We start from the raw sequence: 19,130 nt of genomic DNA on the forward strand, positions 1-19,130 counted from the left end.
CGTGGCCAGCGTTGGGGTCAAGACTGCCCGATGCCAGGCCTCAGGGCTGAGGAAGGAGGCCTGACCCTGCCTTCGGGATGCTGCTGCCACGTGCTGTCCCCCCGTCCCACTGCACCCAGAAACACACAAAGAGCATCACTAAACAGGCTTAAAGCAATGTAGACAGAGCCCATGGCAGGGAAAAGCATAGCAGGGTGAAGGGTGGCACGACAAGGGCAGTGGCTGTAGGACATGGGTCACTTCCGGCCAGCTGCTTCACTGAAACTTCCACGAGGCCGTGTTTACATCGGGGCTCCCGGAGTCCTGGAGCCGTGGGGCCGGCAGGGAGCTGCGGGGTCACATCCAGTCCAAGGCAAGATCAGCCCCATCCAAACCAGCCCTGACAAACCCCCATGTGCGACCCTCGGAACCACATGACAGTCGCCTCCGACGCAGCCCCAGGCATCGCCCCCACCCCTGCCCCCAAGCAAGCAGGGGGCCACGGACACCAGCATCCTGCTGCTGCCAGGGGGGTCATGGATGCTGCAGAGAGCCCAGGCTAAGGCCATGCCCCCGCTGCAAAGGAAGCCAACTTCCCCCCCACCCCCAGTGTGGACCAAATCTGAGATGGGGGAAATCCCCTCTTGCCCCACTGCAGCATCAGGGGCAAGACCCTCCAGCCAGGACCCTGCAGGGTTGGTAGCAGCAGGAGCGTTGGCACAGCCCAGCCCATCCCCAACCTGGGCTGCAGCAGCACCAGTGCCTCTGGGGGAGTCTTAGACAACAGGGAGCAGAGAAGGGGGCTGGGGGCAACCAGCACAACCTAGAGGCCTGGGACACCCCCACAGCAGAGCACGGGCATCGCTGCACCTAGATCCTCCCGCCCAGCACCCGTCCACCCTCTCCCTGACACCTCCAATGCTGGAGCTCCACACCAGCCTCCAGCCCTGGCATCTCTCCCAAGACTCCCTGCTCTGACAATGCAGGTTTTCCCCCCCCCCCGAGATCCAGCCGAAACCTTGTTGTCTGCAACTTCCGGCCGCCGGTTCACATCCTGCTCTCTGCAGCAAGAGAAAAAAGGGTGTTTTCTCTTCTCTTTATGGCAGCCCTTCAAGCATAAAGCTCAAGTATAAATCCTGCAAGCAGAGCATCACTGTAAGCTAAGCCCCAGGCTGCTCATCTCTCCAGCCCCAGGGAAGCAGATGGAGCCAAATGCCATGGGAGCAACGTCAAGACTATAGATTTCTGTTCCACACACCCCGGGTAGGTTTTGGACTTTGGGACCCACTGCTGCTTGGACAGGCCAGCCTAAGTGAGCAGAAGGATTGCTGCCATCAGCTAAGCCAACCATGGGGTCAGGACCCTGCACTAGGGTCTCTCAGGGCCAAGGAGGTAGCTGTGGCCTTAAAGGAAGGTGGAAGCAACTCCCAAGGGAGCCGCATCCATCACCCACTGCGCGTGCCAGTTCCTCCCCTGGCTGCAGGGGCTGGCAGAAGGGGAGACTCCGCATCCCCCACCACCCCCACAAGACGCCAGCCTCTTTATCTGGCTAACAAATGTCCCAGTCTGCTGTTTACAGCTCCCTTTCTCCAATATTTATTGCAGCTTCACCTGCCCCAGTACAAAAGCCGCAGGCACTTTGATAAATGGATCGAAGGGCTTTGTCGAGTCGCTGCTGTTGCATCTGGAAGAGCCTCCGCACGCGCTGCTCTGGCTTTCCCCAGGAAGGCTCTGAAATGAAACTGCCCCCGGGCCTCCTCCTGGAGGGAGGGCAAGGCGAGTGCTCCGAAGTGCCGATAAACCAGAGCTGCTCCCAGCCAGACCCAGGTGCAGCCGCCCGCGGCTCCCAGCGCTCGGCCTCCCAGGGTTCCTCCCCAGCAAGGAGGTTGGGGCTTTGCGCACGAGAGGCTCTGTCACAGCTGTTGATCCCTACAAGTTCTCCAATTTTCCGACCCAAAGGTTTGTAGCAGGGATGTGCCTCGCACCACGGTCGCTCCCCTGGCGGCGGTAGCAGCTCTTCCAGATGCTCTGCCCGGGGAAACTCCGCTCCCAGTGCACGTACCCCTCTGGACTCACGCTCCCCGAACAGCTGAGAGATGCTTCCCTGGATGGGTCTGAAGCTAGGCACCCCCTAACACAAGATCCAGGACTGGTGCAAACTGGTGCGTTTTTGCCTTCCTCTGCAGCAGGGGCATGGCCTCAACAGGGGCTCTCTGCAGCACCCATGACCCCCCTGGCAGCAGCAGGACGGTGGCAGCCGCAGCCTCCCTGCATTCCTGGGGGCAGAGGCGACTGTCATGAGGCTCCAAGGTCGGACGCAGGGTCTGTCTGGGCTGGTTTGGACGGGGTTGATTCCGCCTCGGGCAGGGCTGGGACTGGAGGCAACCCCGCAGATCCCTTCCAGCCCCACGGCTCTAGGATCCGATGATCCCAGCATCACATGGCAGCAATTCAGAACAGTCGTCTCCAGCATCCCAGACGCTCTCGCGTCTGCTTTCACCGTATGGTTTAGGGGCAGCATATGCCTGCCCTGGCTGTGCCTACTAGTGGGACCAGAGACCCACCAGGCACAGTCCAGACCAGAGGGCAGAACCACACAGCCCTGGAGCTCAGCAGCTACGTGCAGGAAAGATGCTCCAGGGTCCAGCAGCTGGCCTGCGGCTTGACCGATCCGGGCTCAATTCCTCCTTCCGCTGGGCTCCCTACATGACGCTGGCCAAGTCCCTTCGGGAAGTGAGGCACCACTATCTGTGAAATGGGAAGCAGCAGCTGCATGCCCAGCAGGACAGCCGGTGTGCTGGAGATGGCGAGGCACATGGACAATATGGGACCAGAGAGATCAGAGCCACATGGGCCAAGCTGAAATCCAGGTGAGAGCAGTCTGGAGGGACCTTCTTGGGTTCGCAGGATAAAACAGCCCATGCATTTCCACTCAACCTAGATCCCTGCTGCGTGCCTCCATCACCCACCGAGTTCAGCGTCACGATCTGGTGGATAAAAGGCACTGGCATGTTCCACTAAAACCCAGGTCGATTTGGCCAAGACGCGGAGGGTCTGAAAACCTGCATTTGGGCACAGCTTGCAAAGGAAAAGGGGTCCGTCTCGAGAAGCCAAGTATGTCCCAGCCAGCCCCACCACTGAGGCAGGGCTCCAGTGCAGCAATAGGGAGCATGGTCCTCCCCAGAGCTGTCACGGCACCACACCAGCGCGCTATGCCCGCCCACCGCCACCGCCTCATTAAGCCCATGCACCCGGAGATTAATAGCCACATTAACTGTTTCTTTGCGCCTACAATAGATCAATGCTGGGACAGATTAAGATCAGCTTTCCCAGACATGCGGTGACAAGCTGCTTCCCACCAGGCTTCCCCCTTGCCCAGACCCCAGGGAAACCTGACAGAGGGTTACGGCTACAGGGGCTAACCAGCAAAGACACAAGTGGGGAAGCAGTGCGGACCGAGCTGTGGGTTTCTGGCCTTGTAAGAAGCCCCAAGCTGAACCCCCTTGAAGGCTTCCGGATTTCCAGTACGTGGAGACTTAACCCTTCACTGACAAAATCTAGGCCCCTCTGAAGTGTCTGGAACAGAGGCACCAGCCGGTGCATGGGGAAGCCCCTTGGCTGCGAGCAGCCAGGCTGGCTTGATGGGGTTAGCCCCTTGGGCACACTGGGGAGGCCACACAGAAGCCAGGTCAGCCCCGTGGGGTAGCTGAAGGCAACAGGCCCGGGTGGTGTTTGTGGACACCCATCCGCCGACACCTAGTTGGGTCCTAAAAGCTCTGCCCGAGTTGCCTCTGCTTTGCATTTCCAGGCCCGAGATGCACTTTAGAGAGCATGCCAGGAGAGATGCATTTGCCCAGCACTGCTAATGGGCAAAACCTCACCCCAAACTGCATCCCAGAACATAGGACCTTCTCCAGCATAAAGACTTAGCTCCCTGCCACCCCCCCCCAAGCCTGCTCTCTCTGCAGCCAAGCCCTCCTCCAACTAAGGGAGCAACTGGCTCTCGCTTGCGCCCCGTCAGCGAAATGTGACGGCAGCCAGACCCGCCGCTCGCCAAAGCCCATCAGACACGGTCAGAGGAGCTGCCTCGACACTGCCATGCAACTTCCTCCCCCGCTAGAAACCGGGACGTCAATGCCGGGAGCGGAACGAACGGCGCGGCCGGCTGCCCGGCCCCGGGACGGCGCCAGCAATAAAGCGATCGACTCCGCGGCGTTGGCCATGTCAGCTCTCATTAGCCGCCGGGACACGCTCGACCGCAAGCGTTCCACGCCCCGAGTCCCTTCCGGGCGGCGGGAGCAGACTGGCGGCTGCCGGGACTGGCTCGGCTGGTCTCCCTGCCTCTCAGGGAGTGATGAGGATTGATTAGTGTTTATAAAGCACCTTCCACAGGCGCTCGCTGCAACTCTGCGCTTTAGAGCACTCAGACATTTGTCCTGATTTCCTCTGTCACTTGCAATTCTCAGCAAGAGGAAGGGACCCAAAATTGACACCAAGAACAAGGTGGCTCGGGGGCTTCCCTGGGCTGGTTTCCTGAATGCTGACTCAGACGTTTCTGCTCCAGGGGCAGAGGCCAGGAGCTTGGCGTTCGCTGGCAGCCCCGTGCGCAGGTGACACCAGGCCCACGTGGTAAAGGCGAGAGTGGGTGAAGCACAGCCCACGGTGCCTACCAGCCTCACAGACCCTCCAGCACAGGGAAGGTGCCGCAGGGACTCAGCACCTGCTCTCCAGTAATGCCAGACAGCCACCAAGGAAAGCAGAGCCACACGGCAAAGTACCTGTCATCTAACCAGGCAAGAGCCAAAAAGGCAATCCCACGCACTGGTGCAGACTGGGAACCGACTGGCTAAGCAGCAGCTGTGTCTCAGAAAAGGACCTGGGGGTGACTGTGGACAAGAAGCTGAACGGGAGCCAGCAGCGTGCCCGTGTTGCCAAGAAGACTCACGGCATCCTGCGCTGCATTGGTAGCAGCGCTGGCCAGGAGATCGAGGGAAGTCACGTGCCTCAGCCCTCTGACCATCCTCACTGCCCTCCGCTGGACTCTCTCCAACATGTCCACATCCTTTCTGCAGTGGGGCCACACGACTCCAGATGTGGCCTCCCCAGTGCAGAACAGAGGGGAAGAATCGCTGCCCTCCATCTGCTCCAGTGCAGCCCAGGAGGCCATTATTTTGGCAACAAGGGCACACTGACTGCAGAGACCTGAGGCTCAGAGACTCCAGGGACTCATTGCTGGTCAATCTGCAGCAGAGCTGGGCACGGCCCCTGGAGGGGCTTTCACCCGAGCAGCTGGGATCTATCGGGGTGGGGGGGGACACATACTGGGGTGTGACAGCTCACGATACAAGACATGAGGCCGGAGCAGGCCCCATTGGGCTGGCGGGGGTGCACGGGGAAGCCATTTACCATCCCCCCGCTGCGCGGATCAGCCGGGCAGAGCTCAGGGGTCCCAGGCTCAGAGCAGCCCCCCCAAGACCCTGCATCCACGCCGAGGCCTGGGCAAAGCTCCTGAAACCTGCCAGACTGGCAAGGGATGAGAGGGGGAGGGGCATGGGAGACCAAGCACATGCTCCAGGGACCATATGGCACAAAACGGCTGCGATCAGCAGAACTGCCGAGGGAACGGTAGCAGGCCGGCGCACCGCGACAGGCAGCATTAGCCCAGACGAGTGCCTGGCTAATCGTTGTGAAGGCAACGCGCCTCCTGCCTTAACCCGAAGAGACAGGGAGAGCTCCGACGCGCTCCTCTCTGCTCCCCGGGACTGCCAGCCAAGCAGGGACCGGTGCCAGCCCCTGCCCTGGGGGACCTCTCCTGTGCACCCGGGCACAAGGAGCTGCCTCCCCGGAGGCCCAAGGGGGAGGCTAAGTCCTGGGCCTGTAGCAGCCAGGAGGTCCCAAGTTGGATGTGGAGCAGCAGTGCGGCCACGCTAATCTGATGCTCCCCACTGCACCCTCCACTCTGGTCTAGACTGCTGCAATGCACACGCACCCATTGCGCACACATACCTCACTGGGGTCATCTGACCTCAGCAGTCGCCTGCCGTGAGCAAGGGGGCTGGACCTCCAAAAATCCTTTCCAGGCCCTAACATCTATGAACCCACCCTGCACATGAGACACTCTGGGAACAGGGCCGGGCTTTCCCAGCCCTCCACCAGCTCTGGGTCCCTCCTCAAATCAACCCCCAAGGGCTGGAGTCCAGCATCAGGCCGGGACACTTCCGTCCCGACCTTTGCAACTACTCCAGAGGTAGCGACCTCCTCAAATGAGACCTGCCTGCGCTGGACGGGGAGGACTGGGGCAGATGCACCTTCCTTCTGCCTTTGCTCAGGGCCAGGCTGGCACCTCCCTGCGCTGACCTGCCTCAAAACCTTGTGCAGCTCCTGGGGAGCAGTCGTGGGATCCTGGAGAGATGAAGACAGGTGTGGAGCGGAGTGGACGGGGCTTTATCCCCCCGCCCAGTAAGTTCCACATTGTCCCTGCACGGATCCCCCAGCACACAGCCAGCTGCAGGCTAGACAGCTCGACCCCAACAAGCCCCCAGGGGCCAGGCTGTAACAACCTCCACCCAGGTTACAAGAGACTGCAGTGCCACACGTCTGCACCACACACCGGCTGCCCATCAAACCCAGACCTATACGCGGGCCTGGCCCTTCTCTCTCAAGCCGGCAACAGGACTTGGCAGGGGTAGATGGGGACAAGGCTGTTGGGTGCTGGGAGAGCAGAGGCGCTTGTCCCAGGGACACGGCATGGTGGATGCAGCTCTGCCTGCCACCAGCCCCCCGTTCCCCGTCCAGGGGCTTCATCCAGCAGGTCCGAGAAGAGACAAGCGCTGCGATTCGTTTCGGGAGCTTCCTAGCTACTTCCCATCACGGGAAAGTCAGGCTGGAAGGGACCTCACAAGACCTAGTCCAGCCCCCTGCTCCAGGCAGGATCAGCCCAGCCAGATGTGTCCAACCTGCTCCGGGAAACTTCTGGGATGGAGATCCCACACCCCTTCCAATGCCCGACCCCATCAGAGGCCAAACGCACCTCGTCTGCAACGCAAAGTCTCTCCCGATGCAGCCGGAGGCCGTTGCTCCTAGTCCCGTCCCCCGTGGCCACAGAGAAAAGCCCGTCTCCAGCCTCTCTATAAACCACCCTTCAGGGATCTGAAAACTATTATCAAATCCCCCCTCGGGCTTCTCTTCTCCACTAAATAACCCTAGTTCTTTCTGCCTGTCCTCATCAGTCGTCCCTCCCAGGCCTCTAATCATTTCTGTCACTCTCCACTGGACTCTTTCCAATCTGTCCACATCCTTTCCCAAAATGAGCACAGTGCTGCAGGTGAGGCCTCCCCAGTGCCGAGCAGAGCCGGAGAATCGCTTCCCTTCATTTGCAACTGACACTCCTGTTAAGACAGCCCAGCCTGCCGTCAGCTTTTCCTTCTGCAACAAGAGCACACCGCTGGCTCCTATTCAGCTTCTGGTCCACCATAACCCCAGGTCCTTTATGCCATACCGCAGCCCAGACAGTCAGTGCGACAATATGGATTAGCTCTCACCATATCCCCCAAACTAGCTCAAAAGGAGAGCGCTTCTTTCCAGAGAGCCAAAGAGCTCAGGCACCTGCCACGTCAGGTGGAGAAACCTTCAGGTACAGGATCAGGGCCGCATTCATAGATGGCTGCTGTAGGTACAGCCCTCGAAGAGCCCCTCGCTGGGCAGCTGCAGTGCTGAGCAGGATCTGGGGGTTTGGGTGGATTAAATTCACCGTGAGTCAGCAGCGAGAGTCACAGAGAAGGGGTGGGGGGAAATAAATAAATAAGAAAAGCAAACGCAATTCCAGGCTGTATCAACAGGAGAACAAGGTGCGAGACACGGGAGGAGAATGTGCCGTTCTACCGAGCACGGCCGAGGCCTCCGCTACGGCGCTGCGTGCAGGTCTAGGCTCCGCATTTTTAAAAGGATGTAGAAGCTCATCGAGTCCTGGAGCCACGGCCTGCCCAGGAGCTGCAGAGGTCACATCTAATCCAGCCCCTGCCTGAGGCAGGATCAACCCCGTCCAGCCCAGACAAACCCCCTGTCCGACCTCAGAGCCACACAGCACAGTTGTCCCCAACACAGCTCCGGGTGTTGCCCCAGGCCCGGGGAAAGCAGGGGGGCCACCGCAGTCAACGTCCTGCTGCCGCCAGGGGGTCACGGATGCTGCAGAGCGCCCAGGCCAAGGCCGTACCCCCTCTGCAGAGGAAGGCAACCCTCCCCACACCTCCCCCCAGACTGTACGAATCTGACCAGACCATAGCCAAGAGTCCAGAGGCAGGGGACAAATCATCCAGGACTAGGAAGGCAGCCATACAAGGAAAGGCTGAGAGGGCAAAGGCAAGCATCGCTGGAGAAGAGAGCATGACTGCAATCAGGTCCCCCCCTTAAAGCAAAGGAGGGCAGATAACTGCATGCCCCCACTGCCAAGGGCAGGACGCAATGGCTTCGCGCAGTGGGTCCACACTAGATCGCTGGACTGGCTTCGTTCCCATCACAGCAGCGAGGCCGAGAGGACTCTCTTTCCCTGAGGGTTCGTAAAAGGAGGCTGGAGAAGTACAGGGTAGGGCCGAGTTGCCCAGCTCCTGCATGCACATGGACTGCTGCTAAGACAGCCCCTCAGTCTCCCCACAAGCCCAGGACTCCCCAGATGGAGGCAGGCAGGGGAAAGGGACAGGTTGATCGCCAGCCCAAGCATGGAAGAAGCTGGTGCAGAAACCTATTGGCAGAGACAGCAAGGGCCAAAGCTGAGCAAGGGCGCAGGACCTGGCTTGGCTTGCAAGGGCCATTAGCCAGGCACAAAGGGAAGCTGTTGGGAAGAGATTGCAGCCAGGCGCACGCTGGGCTCACTCAGGAGGCTGCCTGCAGGGAGAGGCATTTGGATAGCGTGGCTGCGGGCAGGCCAGTCCCTGCAGGCCCTGGACTCCGAGTCCAGCCTCCCTAGTCGATAGCAGGATGCAGAAGGCAGCCAGCTTGAGAGGCCCCCCCCCCACCACCAGGCATTTGCTGTCAGTAACAGAGCCTTGGACCCCAGAGCAAAGAATCCCACGCCGTCAGCTCTGGATCATCATCTAGACCCTGTCATCAGGATCTGTGCTTTCCCAGGCTGGGGCATGCAGACCAGGGATTCCCTCCTGAGTGGTGTCTGCTTGGCTCCTCTTTGCAACGGGGTCTGGCCACCCTGTGCACAGAGAAAGGCAGAGCCTCACCTGGGAGGCTGCTTCCCGACCAGCATCAGGGCAGGGGGAGAGGACTTCCCTGCTGGAGCCACTCTGGTTCCTTTCACAGCAAACTGGTGACACCAAGATGCTGGTGACACTCATGGGCTTCAGCAGGGACAAGATGTCATGGAGCCGCAGGGAGCTCCAGGGTCACATCCAGTCCAGGATCAGCCCCATCCAAAACAGTCCAGACAAACCCCACGTGAGACCTCAGAGCCGCACGACAAAATTGGCCCCGACAAAGCCCCAGGCATTGCCCCTACCCCTACCCTGTGGCTGCCAACGTCCTGCTGCTGCCAGGGGTGTCACGGGCGCTGCAGAGCCCAGGCCCAGGCCCAGGCCATGCCCCTGCTGCAGAGGAAGCCAGACCCCCACAATCCACACCAGTCTGAGCAGAGGGGAAATCCCTTCCTGCCCAAGCGCAGCGTGGGGCTGAGCCCGAGTGCAGGGGCAAGACCCTTCAGCCAGGACCCTGCGGGGTTGATGCCAGCAGGAGCATTGGCCCAGCCCAGTCCCATGGCCAGCCTGAGCTGCAGCAGCACCCAGTGCCTCCAGCTTTAAGTCCCAGCAGGAGCACTGGGTGACTACATCCTAGCTGAGGCTCACAGCTCCACCACCACTCAGAGACAAATCAGCCAGGGCCTTCCCAGGCTGCAGCCCTGCAGAAAAGTGAACTGTGGACGCACAAGGGCACGTGCAACGCCCATGCATCACCAAGCCCCAGAGCCCAAGCTAAGAAGGATAATCAGCCCCTCTCTGACAGATCAAGTTGGCAAGCAGCCCAGGCCTGACCTGGCAACACCACCTGCCAGCAGCGACCGTGCCCCTCCATGCCCAGCACCCTTTTCTCCCTGCTCCAGCCACACAGAATACCAGGCAGGACCCATCCTGCAGCATGGGCCCCGACACACCGATCCGACCGACAATGAGACTGTGAGCCCGTTTCCGAAGAACAGCGAGAAGCCAAGGGGCTTGAGCCCAGAACAAAGCGGGTTTTGGGGAGCAAGGGGTTTACACTCGCTTCCCAAGGGACCCAGCTGCACTTTTTGGAGGTTTTGGATGAGGCTCCAGGCTCCGCATGGGTCTACATGGTGCCCAGCTTCCCGGCCCCCCCCAAGAGCGAGCCGACAGCACCATCTAGTGGCTTCCTGCTGGTTTCCAGCCTGGAGCCCGTGCGGCTGCTCCGTGCAGGGTGCGCATGGTCCAGCACGCTGCGGGCTGAAGAGCAGCTCCTCCAGCCTGGAGATCCCCAGTCATAAGCTTTGGGAGGGGGAGGGAAGCAGGCAAAGGGGGAGAGTAAGTGGGAAGGATGAGTTCTCCCACAGCTTCAGGGGACGCTTCTCCCATGGTCTCTCCTAGCCCCTGCATCATCTCACGCAGCCTGCACAGCGCAGGGCTCACAGCTCGGCGCAACTCCAGGACTGCCAGGAAGCACTGGGAGCTCCAAACCGAGGCCCAGCTGGGTGACAGGAAAAGCAAAGCAGCCAGACAGTGTTCAATGCTGTGCCGGTTTCTTTCTACCCCACAGGGATGTAACCCTGAGGTTCCCCCCACGACCTGGGCAAGCCGCAAGAAGGGGATGGGGCAGGCAATAGCAAGCAGAGCCAAAGGGAAAGCTAGAGCCCGCCTGCCAGCGAGGCAGAGCACCTCTCTGCCAGGAACAGAGCTGTCCTGGCAGGACGAGCCTGTGGCCACAGGAGGGAGCAAAACCCAAAGGAAGAAACTTTTCCCCATATGCACTGGGGGTCTGGCCACTTCCCAGCCAGGCACTGCTGCCCCAAGGCTCCCTTCCCCCTTGCAAGCACAGCCAGGACTCAGGGAGGTGGAGATGGAGCCCCCCTGGCAGGGAGCAGGGCAGGAAGGTGGTCCTGGAAGTGGCACAGACACACATCACTTAGGCTGGTTTAAAAGCAGTGTGAGCTGCAAATGGACACGTGCAGGATGATTAAGGGGCTGAACATTTGTCACGATGTTGCATGTTGAAAGGGTTTCTGCAGATGGGTTTTGTTCTGGCAGGGAACAGGGTTATGTTGGACGGGGGCATCCGGAGGGTGGCCTGGGTCCTTTCACTCTGCTGTACGGATGGGCTGGAAGGATGCCTTTGCAGAGAGCTCTGGCTCTCCCTAGAAGCTGTGGGGGAAGGAGATGCAAGCTGGGGAGCTAGAGCTTGAAGGTGCCTGTGCGAATGCCTGCAGCCTGCTGGAATCCAGAGCCAGATGGTGCAAACCCCAGAGAGCAGAGACAGAGGGAGTCTGCCCCGTGGAGAAGCCTGGAGCTGTGGGGCAGAGGTGTCCTGCTAAAGACAGCAGAGAAGCCAAGGCCTCCAGGGACACGGAGTTTGCTGCATACAGGCACGATTCCTGCTACTGAAGCCAGCTGTGGACAGTGGAGCCAGCCCTGGCCAGGGGGGAGGGGGAGAAGTGTCAGGAGAGGGTGTGCTTTAAGCCTTTATGTTGAATTCAGTCTTCCCCAGTTCCTTGGTTGCAATTCCCCCAATTAATGCCAGGGGGTTTTAATCCTAGATTTAGCTGTGCTGTAGTTGAAGCTCTCAGCTTGTGGAGAGCTTGTACCCTCATGGCTTGGGATCCTGTCACAACGTGCAAACCAGCGTAGCCCAGCTTAGACCTCTTGAAACGGTTCCATAATGCACCCGGAAAGGGAAGGGCTGCAGGCTGGCAGCTCCTCCCTGCTCAGCCTCAAAAGCCGCACCCGCCTTGGGCACTCTGAGACAGCTCCGTGTCCAGAAGCTGCCCGGGACGCCTGAACTTGCCTCCAGAAGACGCAGTGCATGGCAGTCGGCTGTGCTCACAACGCCAAGAACAGACAATGAAGGCAGGGCACCTGGCTCTGCGAGCCCCATCTCCTGCAGCAGGCACTGACCCGCGCCGAACACTTCATGGGAACTGGCACATCTCGAGTCGACAACACCAGGGAGGGCTGTTTTGTAGCTGCAGTGAAGTTCCCCAGGGTCCCACTTTACAGACGGCGCTCAGACGCACCAACACATGCCCTGACTTCCCCCTATAGCCCACACAGCCCTTACCTTGGCCACGAACTGCTTGTCCTTCTGGTCCAGATTTGCCGTAGGAGCCACATAGTCTCTCCAGATGCGCAGCTTGCGTTCCTTGGCGTATCTAGCGACAAGAAGGAAGCAGAGTGACTCACCTGGGCTGGGCACCTCCTCCCCATCCAGGTAGCACAGCCAGCTTCCACCAACCACGTGGCAAATGGCTGCCCTTCCTGCGCAAAGCTGACGGGGCACCAGGGGCCCGCTGGACTTCACAAGGAGCCGACGGGTCCTGAGCCTGGCAGGGAACCAAACTGCTTGACCACAGGCCCAAGTGCCTCTGCTAGGGAAGCTGTGGTCTAAAATTGCTCCAGGACTGGTGATGGCCTGCAAAGCTCAGTTGTTAGCCTAGTCTGGAGCCTCGGCCCTGTCACGCCCTGGGCAAGGTAAGCAGAGATCTGCCCCCCCTGGTAAGGATGTATGCTCAGCCAGGCCAAGCAGAGGGGCACCACCCAGCAAGCCAAGGGCATGGGGAACTCTTTAGGAAAGAAGCCATGTCCTAGAAGCCAGACCAGGCCAGCTGCAGGAAGCAGCCTCCCCTGCCCTGTTGGCCCCACTCTCCCCCAGGAGGCATCAGGTATCTCCCCCACCCCCAAAAGGCAGACCTCCCCAGTCAGGGTGCCAGCCGCACCAGCTCTAAGCCAGGGATGCCATTAGCTAATCCAGCCCCTAAGCCAGGACCTGGAGCTTCTGGACCAGCCCCATGGAGGCCGCAGTGCCCAAGGTACCTTTCAGCCGCACGCAGCTTGTCAGCCCCACGGGTGTAAACGGCAATGGACCAGTCCACGCAGCGTGCAAAGCCCTCCTTCAGCAGCAGCTCCGTGATGTTGCCGTTCTGGGAGGGAGAGGACTTGTTCAGACCCCACAAACCACGGTGACCTTTGCAAGAGGAAGCCAGTGCCCTGGACAGCCTGAGGTAGCAGGTCACAGCCACTCCAGAGGGCAACAGCCAGGATGTTAACACTCCCGCTGACTTGGAGAGCCTCTTAGATGCCCCAAGAGCCCGCAGACACAAGCAGCTCCCTGTCCCCAGACTCCCCTGGATGGCCATGCCTGGCAAAGACCCCACTCCCCTCAGCCCAACTTGCCGGGTGCAGGATGGTGCCCAGGATATTCTGGTTGTGACAGCTCTCCAGGACAATCTGCACGTCCCTCTGCAGCAGCCGCGACTCTGTGAAGAACTTGGCTTCTGCCGCAAACGGCTCTGGCGTCTCGGCGCCGTCCGCCTCTCTCTTGAAGGTGGGGCACTGTGGTGGGAGAGCAACGGGGCACAGGGGAGTGAGGGCATAGGATGAATAGCTGTACCCAGACCCCTCCCTTCTCAGAGGTAATAACCCCTCCCAGAACAAGGGCTTGGCACAGACCGGACAGCCACAGGGTAGGCCGGGTGCCTGCAGGAAAGCAAGCTCCCCACAGAGCAGAGCCAGCCCAAAACCTCTGTTCGCTCTCTGACCCCAGGCCTCAAGGCCTATGAGGGGGCCACACACCTTGCCCATGCACACAGCAGCCTGCCACCTGCATGCGTGTGAAAACAGCCATTTCTCTCCCGTCCATGGGAGCTCCCCACCCCAGGCACGCTCCCTGCTTGAAGCAGGCAAGCTGGGCCTATGTGCCTGGGAAAGTAGGAGCCACGTGGCTGCCTAACGCAGCCCACGCCTATCGCACACGCAGCAGCGAGCCCCAGGGATGCGCAGGCTGGTGAAGTGCACCAGTCACAGAAGTACTTTGCTGCTTTCTGCCCTGTGGCCCGAGTACCCTGACCATGCGCCAGGTAGCTGCACGGTCACCGTCTGCTCCAGCCAGCCGCACTCCACGCCCAGCTGCTATAGTCCGTTGGGATGCAAGGGGTGCTAGCTAGCTGCCGGGGAGCAGAGGCTTCAACGCCACAGCACTGACCAGGTGGCATCACCAAGGAGCAGAGTCCCCAGGCACTCCCTGGCACAAAGACAACCAGGGAAAAAGGGTGCCAGGCACATCCCAAGCTACCGACAAAGTACACCCGCAACTAGACAGCAGCTGTCAGGACAGCTCCATTGGGCCTCAAAAATTGCCCTGCAAGTAGTGCTCGTCCTGCCAGGTGGACACAGCCCCTGACCTCAGCTTTCCCTGACCTGCACTCCAACCGAATCATCCAAGCTGGATGCAGACCCTCTTGGCAGAAGGGGGACCGATGCTTCTGGATAGGGTGCCACAGTGAAGCCAATCTGTGGGGATTCGGAGAGGTCCAGGTCCAAAGCCAAGCACCTCCTTTGCCCACTGTGCCAAGGCGCCAAAGGCTGGCAGCTCTCCCAGGAAGGGCAGTGCCTCAGGTCAGCCCAAACTGGCCTGTGACCTGGTCACCTACACACCGCCACGGGGTTCACAGAGAGTCCGACAGCTTCTGCTATGGACCGAGGTGACACATGGTGCCCCAGGGCTGGGCCCTAATAATCAAATACCAACAGCTGTAGCCACCAGCCTGAGCCCACCTCCTTTCTACCCCCATGGTACCACGTCTACCAGCCAAGGTCAGACCTCAGCTGCATATGTGAGCAGCCTGGAAGCTCCAGGAAGGTGCACAAATGAGGTGCAGTTATTGCCCTCTTTATTCTGGTGTCTCCAGTAACCAGAGCCCCCAGGCTTACCTATAAGTCTGACCTAAGATGTACCCCCGCCTTCCTCCAGAGTTAGGATGCACCCATGCACCAGCTCTGGGTCCCTGCCCCTGTTATGCAACAAGAACTGCCAAGGGCTTTTCCCCGAGGTCCTCCATCCAAAACGCTAGCTACAGAAGACCCGGCTTAGCTCACAATGCAAGATCTTCACACCAAGGCCTTGTGCCAGAGGCATTCTGCCTTGAGAAGTGGCTCCTAGACCAGGAACCCCCCCACCCGAACTGGTCTCCTCGAGCGATAAAGCTGCACGGCCTTCACTGCTCAAATCCTATCCTTTCAAGCCATCCTTGGTATCAGCTCCCCACAGCAGGACCTCCCCACTGCAAGGTCCTTGGGCAATACACCAAAGCGCACATAGCCTCCAGGAAAAGCAGCCACCCCAGTCAGAGTAGGATCAAGACAGGGACTCAACCCAGAAGCAGTGGGATGCCCCCACAGCAAACCAGGACACCCAATTCCAAGCGAACACTGAGCCAAAGCCTCACCTTGATCCCAGAGAGCATGACGGTGACCAGGTAGTAATCTGGGAGCAGCAGGGCTCGGACCACGCTGCCGTCACGCACGTGTTCAATGATGGCTGCAATGCAAAAAGGCAAGTGAGGTGTCCGGGCCCCTACTGGGGGGAGGCACCCCCTCGCCCCCTCCTACCAAGCCTCTCCACCCCGCCACCAACAGAGCAGTCAGTTGCATCCAGCTCCCATCTGCTGTGGACAAATTCATGGAGGAAAGGGGCAGCAGGCACTAGGGAGCACGGCAATGAGGGGCATGGCCTCTGCATCAGACCTTCAGTGCAAGGGAGAGAGGAGCAGGGGAAAACCCTGGTCAGACCCTGTCCACTCATCCTTCCAGCCTCCGCTCTCTGCCTGTGACACAGGAGACTGAGCACGATGGACCTAGGTCTGACCCAGTCCATGGCAGCTCTTATGTTCCAGGCTGCAGCTGGGTAAGAGATAAGAAAGCTCAATACTGATCATGCCCCCAGCATTTGCCACCCTGGCAGAGACCAACAAGCACCGATTACCCAGAGGAAAAAGAGCACCAGGGAGGCCAAAGCTGAGAGCCCGGCTGGCTGCTTCCCCTGCAGCCCACCCTTACCATTGACAGGCTTCTGGTGCATGGAGTCCACAAAGTGTCGGGGGTTCTCGATGGTGTACTTGAGATCCCGGAGGGTGTGGGAGCCCGTGCCCTCGCTCCACATGCCCTTCTTGGCAATCTTGGCCTGCTCCTCTAGCTCCGCCAGCCTGCTCTGCTCAGGGCTAGGAGAAAAAGCAGACAAAAGGTGAGAGCACTGGACCGGTGACAGACACACGAGCAGCAGCCACAGGCAGATGCACTGGCTCCAGGCGCTTTAATGATTCACACAAAGCTCGAGTTGGACAGAAACAGGGCACTAGAAGGCAGGAGGCGGCAATTCCTCCTCGCCTTGCCATGTGGCAGCACCCACAGCTGCTGACCCCAGCTTTGTACTCCAGTGCAGTGCAGACAAATGGTATCTCATGGTGTCGAGGCTCTGGCAAAGGTCGAGCTGGCAAGGAGACTGGCACAGTGGGAGCACCGGCTCCAGTCTCCGAACGTGGCTTCATTCTCTTCCACGACCTCCAACAGGCACTAGCCCCATATCAGACACTCTGCGCCCTCTTTTTGACAGAACATCCCTCCCCCATCTGATGCAACAGTGCCCAAGGCTGCAAAAGATGCTGCTAACTTCATGTCTTGTGCCTGACCTTCCTTCCAGGTAAGGGTGTGAACCAAGGGGACGGGAACTATTGCTCATAGAAATGCCAGAGCCATGGGGTTGGCAGGGAGCTGCAGGGTCATATCCAGTCCAAGCCCTGCCCAAGGCAGGATCAGCCCTGTCCAAAACAGCCTAGACAAACCCCATGTCCGACTCCGGAGCCACACAATACAGTCACCTCCAATACAGCCTCAGGCATTGCCCCCACCCCCGGTATATAGGGGGGCCATGGCCAACAGCATCCTGCTGCTGCCAGGGAGGGTCATGGGCGCTGCAGAGACCCAAGCCAAGGCTGTGCCCCCACTGCAGAGGAAAGCAAAACTCCCTTCAGTGCACACCTGTCTGAGCCGGGGGAAATCCCTTCCTACCCCAGTGCAGCATGGGGCTGAACCCGAGACCCTCCAGCCAGGACCCTGACAGGCTGGTACCAGCAGGAGCCCTGGTACAGCCCAGCCCCAGCCCAGGCTGCACCCAGCACCTCTAGGGGAGGCTTAAAACTGCCTGAAACAGAGCAAAAAGGAAGCACCAAGTCCCAAGATACTAGGCCAAGGGGGCACCTGCTGAAGTTAGCAGGCAACAGGTTGAAAAACAACAAGGAGATAGGATTTTCTTGTTCACTTGTGCAACTCATGGCCACAGGAGGCAGAGCAGAGCCAGGGTCATCAAGGGACTGGATACGTTCATGGATCAATCTATCTGTGACTATTAAACAGGATGGTTGCAGGTGCTTCCTCTGGCATCTAACCCAGTCATGGTGGGAGGGTGTTGGATAGGGGAGAGATCACTCCTGAAGCAGTCGGTTCGATGCTCTCCCTCTATAACATCCACTCCTGCCACTGGCAGACAGGATACTGGGGCTAGGTGGAGAGCTAGTCTGAGGCTAGAAGTACCTGCCAGTCCTCCAGCGCAGGACCCTGGCAGGAAAGGAAAGCCAAGCCTCAGGACCTGCTGATATGTCTGTGGTTTGGGGCTGGGACTGGGACTGGCTACTGACCCCAATCCACAGAGCAGCATCTCCCAGCAGGGCTGAGCGCCCCACCTTGAGACCCATCTCAACCGACTCCAAGCAAGTAAGCCAGGCAAGACACAAGCGATCAGACAGCACCGTTTTAACCTTTTGCAAACTGTGCTGACGGACACCAGTGAAGAGCTCCAGGGACCCCAGCACCTCAGGGGCTTGCCTCAAGCACAAGCCACGAGGAGCAGAGATTCATAGATCTTAGGGTCAGAAGGAAGCTCAACAGATCATCGAGTCCGACCCCCTGCATAGGCAGGACAGAGTGCTGGGTTCAGATGACCCCAGCCAGATGCCTATCTAACCTCCTCTTGAAGACCCCCAGGGTAGGGGAGAGCACCGCCTCCCTTGGGAGCCCATTCCAAATTTTGGCCACTAACTGGGAAGAAGTTCCTCCTAATGTCCAGTCTAAATCTGCTGTCTGCTAGCTTATGGCCATTATTTCTTGTGACCCCCAGGGGTGCCTTGGTGAGCAGAGCCTCGCCAACTCCCTTCTGCACCCCCATGATGAATTTATAGGCAGCCACAAGGTTGCCTCTCACCCTTCTCTCGTGGAGGCTGAAGAGGTCCAGGTGCCCTAGTCTCTCCTCGTAGGGCTTGGCCTGCAAGCCCTTAGCCATACAAGTGGCCCCCCTCAGGACCCTTTCCACATTATCCACATCCCTCCTGAAGTGCGGCACCCAGAACTGGACGCAGTACTCCAGCTGCGGTCTGACCAGCGCCCAACAGAGGGGAAGGATCACCTCCCCGGCTCTGTTTGTCATGCATCTGCTGATGCACAATAACGTGCCGTTGGTTTTGCTGATGACTTCATCACACTGACAACTCGTGTTCATCTTAAGAGTCTACCACAATGCCGAGATCCCTTTCCACTACCGTGCTACCGAGCAGGTCATTTCCCAGGCAGTAGGTGTGCTGGACATTTTTCCTCGGTAGGTGCAGCACTTCGCATTTCTCCTTGTTAAAATCGCATTCTTTTGTTTTCTGCCCATTTGTCCAGGTCTGCTTGTAGTTGTTCCCCGCCCTCCAGTGTGTCCGCTTCTCCCCACAGTTTTGTATCATCCACAGACTTGGACAGAGTACACTTCACTCCCTCATCCAAGTCACTGATGAAGACATTGAAGAGTATTGATCCAAGAACCGAGCCCTGCAGGACCCCTACCCACTCCCTTCCAGGCTGATACCGACCCGTCCACCACCACTCTGGGTATGACCCTCTAGCCAATTTGCCACCCACCGGACTGTGCAATCATCCAAGTCACAGCCTCTTAACTTGTTCACCAGTATGGAGTGAGATGCCGTATCGAAGGCCTTCCTGAAGTCCAAGTAAACGATATCCACCCCTACTCCTGTGTCCAGGTGTTTTGTAACCCGGTCATAAGAAGTGACTAGATTAGTCAGGCATGATCTACCTGCTACAAACCCGGTGCTGGCTTCCCCT

The 19,130-nt window shown here is 59.2% G+C and overlaps 1 protein-coding gene across 1 annotated transcript in view; it reads right to left on the reverse strand.

Annotated features, from left to right (window-relative positions):
• SND1 (staphylococcal nuclease and tudor domain containing 1) overlaps positions 1-19,130 on the reverse strand; it is a 231,867-nt gene that overhangs the window by 176,653 nt on the left and 36,084 nt on the right. The window contains exons 5-9 of the mRNA XM_090041370.1: positions 16,035-16,195; positions 15,425-15,516; positions 13,374-13,532; positions 13,014-13,120; positions 12,262-12,352 (exon numbers count right to left, since the gene is read on the reverse strand). Coding sequence (XP_089897496.1) covers positions 12,262-12,352; positions 13,014-13,120; positions 13,374-13,532; positions 15,425-15,516; positions 16,035-16,195 — 610 coding nt within the window. The remainder of the gene's footprint in view (positions 1-12,261; positions 12,353-13,013; positions 13,121-13,373; positions 13,533-15,424; positions 15,517-16,034; positions 16,196-19,130) is intronic.

This window comes from Crocodylus siamensis, chromosome 4 (assembly GCF_052110815.1).
Source record: "Crocodylus siamensis isolate JL-2025a chromosome 4, ASM5211081v1, whole genome shotgun sequence".
In the NCBI taxonomy this organism is placed as follows: Eukaryota; Metazoa; Chordata; order Crocodylia; family Crocodylidae; genus Crocodylus; species Crocodylus siamensis.